Source organism: Emydura macquarii, unplaced genomic scaffold, assembly GCF_026122565.2.
Source record: "Emydura macquarii macquarii isolate MOO-44397 ecotype Brisbane River unplaced genomic scaffold, CSIRO-AGI_Emac_v2 contig_3348, whole genome shotgun sequence".
Classification (NCBI taxonomy): Eukaryota; Metazoa; Chordata; order Testudines; family Chelidae; genus Emydura; species Emydura macquarii.
The window spans coordinates 3,321,792-3,328,196 of NW_027133485.1; the positions used below are offsets into that span (position 1 = coordinate 3,321,792).

The 6,405-nt window shown below is 52.9% G+C and overlaps 1 protein-coding gene across 1 annotated transcript; it reads left to right on the forward strand.

Moving 5' to 3' along the window:
• Nucleotides 1–19: 19 nt before the first annotated feature.
• On the forward strand, nt 20–6,076 carry LOC137143872 (interferon alpha-inducible protein 27-like protein 2A). Its single transcript, XM_067533900.1, has 4 exons — nt 20–3,114; nt 3,852–3,902; nt 4,622–4,783; nt 5,741–6,076. The coding sequence occupies exons 1-4, from the start codon at nt 3,108–3,110 to the stop codon at nt 5,812–5,814; spliced, it is 294 nt and encodes a 97-aa protein (XP_067390001.1). The 5' UTR covers nt 20–3,107; the 3' UTR covers nt 5,815–6,076.
• Nucleotides 6,077–6,405: the final 329 nt, after the last annotated feature.

Sequence of the window (6,405 nt, forward strand, 5' to 3'; positions counted from 1 at the left end):
GGGAGTCTCTCAGCTGAGGAAGAGCGGGAGCTCCTGGAAGCGACACTAGCCCGTGTGTGGAGACCTCCCCTGGGATGCGGGCGGCCTGGATTCAAGCCCTGCTATGCCTCCTTCAAAGCAGACAAACAGGTGAGCTGCCTGGCCACGGGGGTGTTCTGGGCGCACACGCCTGCTTTCCAAGGAGCTGATGCTAATTCTAACGTGGAAGTGGTGTTTTCTGGCCAGCCCTCGGCGGCAGGTGTATTCCTATTTCAGAAAAACCCACCCCGCCACTAAAACAAGCTCCCCTCCTGCTGTACACGGGACGGACAAGAATTAGTCACACCCTCCAGGGCTGAAGTGTCGTCAAAGCGAAGGGGAGGAAATGCTCACCTTGTCTGAAAGAATACAGCCTGTACCATCTGGCTCTGAATCGCAGGGGCTGGGATTTAGGGGTGGTGGGGTTGTTTTTGAGCACACTTTGAATGCTCGCACATAAATCCTCCCTAAACCTGTGTTTAAAAGGGAGTGAGGGGACCCTGGCATTTTCCCTGCCTGTGGGGTGTGCTGCATGTCCAGCTGTCTAGACACCCACTCAAAAGCTGGTTCCCTGTATATTGCTGTGTCCAGCACCTCCTGTATATAGCTGGGGCCATTAGACCACAGATCATTCGCCGTCCCGGGGCTTGAAGGTAAGTTGCTGCTCTGTTGATAAGAGAATCTGACCCTGCAATTATGGGAGGTAGCATCTGCTTTTAAAAAAAAAAAAAAAAAAATTAAAAATTACAGGAACGTGCAGCTCTTTACATTGTAGTCTTCTCCCCCATAACATAAGTAACAGTTTTAACTCTGCCTGGGGTTCAGGTGCCATCTAAATAGGCTTGGCAGGATTAGGTTTTTATCAGTAAATGTGGATTTCATCATCCACGCGCCCACAAAAAGTTTTTCCAAGAATCGAAATTTAAAGGTAGGCAAAGTAAGACAAAGCTGCTTGAGAACTTAACCGTGTTTGAGTTAAGGATATTTACTTTGTATATTTTGATTCGTGACATTGACTATTTGTCTTAATGGTTACAAGGCTTTAAGTTTTTTAATATCAACATCTTCCATGAAATGATTGTCTGACCCCCACCCATTGGCTGACCTGCCCCAATAATTTCCTGCAACTGTGAAAATTTAAATCTGTAAAAATGCTTAAAACCCATAATTCTGCACAACTGTGAAAATTTTAAATAGATACATTTAAAAAAAACCCAACATTATCTGTCAATTGATTTTAAATTAATCCTGCCAACCCTATCTCTGAGCGCGTCTCTCCCTGGAGCAGACAGTATTCACAACAGCTGTGGAAAGCGGGCTTCCCACAAAGGAACCTCCCCATTGGAAGGATCCTCTTTAAAAATACCAGGTTTCATAATTAGAAGTGCAGTGAGTGACTAAGGGGAAAGATATCAGATTAAAGTCCAAGTTTGTTTTCGGTTTCGTTTCTTCCCGCTTGGGCTGGGAAATCAAAACCTAGGAATTATCTTTCACTTGCCTGGTTTCAGTGATGGTGCAAATGTCTCTAATGATCTTGATCTGGTGTTTTTGTTTTTTGTTTGTTTTTTTTGGGGGGGGGAAGGGTGTTTTTTTTAATTTTGGGCCAAACTTGAATTGAGAACCCATTGAAGAGCCTCCCAAGTCGAACGTTTCTGCAGAGAGCTTTGAAAATTCTTAGGGGTTGCATTTGAGTCTGTCTTAGACCAGCTTCTAGGATGGCGTGGGAGCAAGGAACACTTTTTAAAAATATTCTGGAAGGGTTCGAGGCAGACTGATGTGCAAGCGGTTTCCTTTTAATGCACAATGGCAGGAGAGCAGGGATAGAGGAGGATAGGACAATGATATGGCAGGGAAGTGAGGGTGTAGCTGTCTACAGACTAACAGGGCTACCCCTCTGGAACTGCCTGTCACTGAGTCTCTCTCTCATCTCCCCACAGGGCTTTGTCTCCCTCTAGTTCTGCTGTTAGAGCAACTAGCTGTTCCCATTCGGTTACCTGGCTTTACTCACCTTTTCCCCGTGTGTTGTCAAATACTCGCTCTGTTTCCTATGCTCTGGTTGCTGTCTCTTACAATGCTATTAGCTGGAGCTGGTCGGAAAATATTCCCTCCCTGGAAATTCTGCTGAAAACAAACGTTCATTTTTGGACACGTTTTCCATGGAAAAAGTCAAATTTTCTTCAGCCAAAGAGTTTTAGTTGAAAATGTGATTCTTTTTTGCAGAAAGCAGACGCTTTGGGTGAAAAATTTCAGGTTGCCAAAACCCCCAATTTTTCCTCAACAAGCCGGGTTTGCTGGGCAGTTTGCCAACCAGCCCTTCCCATTCACATCTGGCACGCGGGTGGAAAATGCAGAACAGTTTTCAGGCTGGGGCACCTAAAGTGAGTCCTCTAAATGAGCATCTGGAGCTGCAGAGGACTGAATCTTGCACACGGACTGCAATGGCAGCGAAATCAGGCCTATGCTCCTCACAAGCCCTCCTCGCGTGTAGCCTTTTTTCTAGCGCTGCCGCGTGGGTACGGGCAGGGCTTACACAGGGTAAAGCACAAGCGCCCGTGTGCCTCCGCCCTACCGTATTGCCAGGTGAAACGTTCAGCAAGAATTTAAAGTAAAGCATGTCCAAGAATGAAAGGGGTGAGCAGCAAACCCCTCAGCAGGACTGCCCCTGCTGAGACAGGGAGCCTGAAGGCCTTGCGGGGGTGGGGACAGCCCTGGTAGAAGGAAGAGAAGAGCAGCGAGCGAGACTGGATGTGTGTTCGCACAGAGCTTTGCTCCCCCACGTGCAGTGGAAGGGGTCTGCACCGGGCTGGCGGTGCTGCGTGCTCATGAGAGCCGAGGGGTGGGGCTGGCTAGGGGTGGCGGGATCAGCTGTGGGAGGGGGTCACCCCCGGGCACTCGCTCAGGCTGTGGGTGGGGAAGGAGCTGAAGTCTAGCTGGTGGCCCTGGGCACGTACCAAGACCAGATGTTTATCCGGGTGCTAGGAAGGGGCTGGATTTGGGCGGGCGCTTAGACCTGAACTCACTGCATCTCTGACTTTCCGTTCAGGGCCAGCGCTACTCAGGGGACAGCCTCAGACCCACACGCCGCAGACATGCTTGGTGAGATCGTTTTATTTACCTGAGCCTTGAACAAGAACTGCACCCCGCCCCGGCCCCCCCCTCCCACGTCGCCACGCTGCGCTGGCAGCCCCTCGAAACCCAGAGCAGGGGAAGGCCCTGTAAACTCCCAGTGCAGCCCCCCCCCCCATGGCAGCGTGTGTGAGGAACTGTCTGTCTGCAGCAGCAAGGACCAGTTCAGGACTAGCCGGGCTCCTTCCACTCCGAGCTGGCAGGACTGAGACAACGCTGCTGTGGACTCGTCACCATGCGGCAACGAGCCTCCTTCATGGCCCTGCTCGGCCGGGGGCAGGGGACGGGGGCAGGATGGGGTGGAGAATTCAGAGCCACCTGGATTTTTTTAAATGTTCCTTTTCCAACAGCCTGGAGCAGCCCAAAATTCCTTCCTCTTTCTCTGCTGTTCTGACACTCGGGTACCTTGTACCGAGGCGCTGCACGGCTTCCCTGGCCTCAGCAGCAGCCTCCTGGCCAGTGAGGTGCTGCTGTAAAGGGTAAGGGAACCCAGCAGGTAATTCCCCACACTGAGTAAGCGCCTCTGTCCTTAGCAAGCCCTGCACAGTGGACATAGGCCCAGTGGCAGCTTTACATGCAGGGGTTCTAGTGACAAACAAATCCTGGGGGTTAGGAGTAGCACAGAGTCCCCAGGCTTTGCACGGCTTCCCGTTTATCGCACGAGAATGTCTTTGCTGAGTCACTAACATCAGATTCTCATCCCCTAGGCAACCTTGCTGCTTGCGTTGGAGCAGTAGCTGGAGCAGGAGTAGGAGCAGGTAAGGGGCTAGTCCATGGCACTGGACGGTTGTTTCCCAACACTTGACCAGGGAATCTCCTGGCTTCCCAGCTGCCCCTGTAGTGCAGGGACCCCGCCTAGCGTGACCGAACCTCAGGAGAGTCAAGCATCCGACCGTGCTGACCTGTGGGAAGCAAGAACTCCGCCTCCATCGGCCCGACTTCTTTCCCACCCACGGGAGGCCGCAGGGTCACCGTGGCAGCGGGGAAAGAGGCTGGAGACAGATGCTCCCTTTTGAAAACCTGCAAGCTCACGTTTCGTTTTGCTAGTGCAAAAAATGGAGAGCCTGAACCCACATGGGCTATTCTGGGCCTAGGCCTTCCCTGTGTAATACCCATGTCCTCCAGACCTCTCCCCAGTCATTGGCCTGGGGCTGTCAGTCCAGGCGGTGCCAGGAGCTGGAGGGATGCAGTAAAGCACCAGAGCATCAATGCCCGCTGCTGGGCAGAGCCGGGAAGGCAGGATGCTGCTTCTGAGGTGCCGCTCGCGTACCCCGCGAAGGCTTGCTTTGCCTGTTAGCGAACAGTTCCGCTGAGGGAGTGGTTCACCTTCCTGGCAGCTAAAAGCATGATCCACTGGGCCACCCAGAAGATGCTCTGGGTGGGTGGATGGGCGCAGGTCTGTGGAGCTGGCTGTGCGGCGGAAGCAACGGCGGTAAAAGCCAGGACCATGTTTAATATCGCTGCGTCCCGCCTGCAGGCCTGGCCGTCGTCGGGATCCCAGCAGCCCTCGGGGCACTAGGCTTTACAGCAGCGGGCATCGCAGCGGGGTCCGTTGCTGCCAAGTTGATGTCGCTAGCTGCCTTAGCCAATGGAGGAGGGGTGCTCACGGGAAGCGCGGTGGCAATACTGCAGTCAGTTGGTAAGTAACGGAGAGCCCAACTTCCATTCACATGCTGAGGGGCTGGTGCTCTCCTGCCCGATGAACAATTCTGCATGGAAAGAGCCTGGCATTTCCACCCTGGAGCTTATTCCTCTTGCATGTAATGAGGAGTAAGTCTCTCCCCTCACTCGCCACCCGGCTCCCCACAGCCCCTGCTACTGAACTGCTAAGTACGTAGAGGGGACACGCCGGAGCTCAGGGGTTCTCAAACTTTTTTTTTTCTCAGACCCCCTTTGAAAATATTTCAGGCTGTGACAACCCCCCAGGCCATGCCACCCCCCAGGTCATGCCACCCTCCAGGCCAGGCCACCCTTACTTCTGCGCTGCTGCTGGAGGCAGCACTGCCTTAGAGCACCCGGCCAGCAGCCGCTGCTCTCCGGCCACCCAGCTCTGAAGGGCTCTGGCTGTCAGCCATGCAGTGGGCTGACAGCCGTAGCCACGCCATGTGCGGGGGCTGACAGCTCACAACCCCCCCCTCCATAATAACCTCGTGACGCCTTGGGGGGGGGTCCCGACCCCCAGTTTGAGAACCCCTGCTGGAGCTTCTCCCTTCCCTATCCCTCTGGCCAGGTGCTCGCTCAGTACCATGGCTCACTTGCATTGTTGTAGGGGAACAGGTGGGATCTTCAGAAGCGCTCCGTGCTCACCTCATTCGTTTCTCGCTGATGTCACGGGCGATATGCCTCACTGACTTCAAGGGGGGTAGATTTGGGCCAGCGCCCTGCGTGTTTGAAAATCCCATTCAAGGATCAAGGCAGGTCAGCAAAGAACAGAAGTGGCCTCTGGGCTCTGGTAAAAGGGACTCGACCAGGGTTACCGTACAGAAAGCATGAAGCATCATGAGTTCTATAGCGCCAGGACATGGGACACGGATCACTGGCCTGCTAGTGCCATGTCATCGGGATACTGACCAGCTGATCTTCTGTTTCCTCTCAGGTGCTGCAGGCCTCTCTGGAGCCGCAAAAACGGCAATAGTAGCTGCTGGGGCAGCACTCGGTGCCTTATTTTGAAAGCTACGACTGCTCCTTTATGCTTTGGAAGACACATTGATGCATCAGCTGGTAGTTCTTCAATATCAGGCTAAAGCAACCAATAGCAAGTTAGAGAAATGGCTTCGCAGTTGAATGCAAAAGTTAGTTGCATGTAGAAATGGCTCCTGCCGGCACATCTCTTGCTTGTTCTATCTTCCCAGCAAGGAACATCAGGTTCTGTTTGGATTGTGGCTGAATTATTGCTGTTGGCTGAAATGTGAAAAATCAATAAAGTTTTGTAAATTTCAATGCCCGAAGTTGTTCTAGTTGAAAACCGTTGATTGTGTGTCAGAGAAAAATAGCTCAGCAAAAGTGTGCCCTCCCCACGCTAGTGCCAGGACAAGCCAAGTGTTGTCAAAGTGGGGGAAAAAGAGCTTGAATCCCTAGGCATCTGACAGGGGTCAATCCTTCCAGCATCCTCTGAGACAGCCTTGCCATCAGCCTGGGTTTAATCCTGTGTCCCTTCAATGGGGTGAGCTATTCCTAACCCAGTGGCAGGGGGCTAGGCTGCGTGATGCCACCTGCGCTGACTTTCCTCATACATGCGATGCCGTGAGAGGGGAACTGAGC

Excerpts from the sequence above, each read along its gene's own strand:
- LOC137143872 (XM_067533900.1), top strand. Across the intron at positions 3,903-4,621 it reads TGGAGCAGGAGTAGGAGCAG|GCCTGGCCGTCGTCGGGATC; the intron begins GTAAGGGGCTAG and ends TCCCGCCTGCAG. Across the intron at positions 4,784-5,740 it reads GGCAATACTGCAGTCAGTTG|GTGCTGCAGGCCTCTCTGGA; the intron begins GTAAGTAACGGA and ends GTTTCCTCTCAG.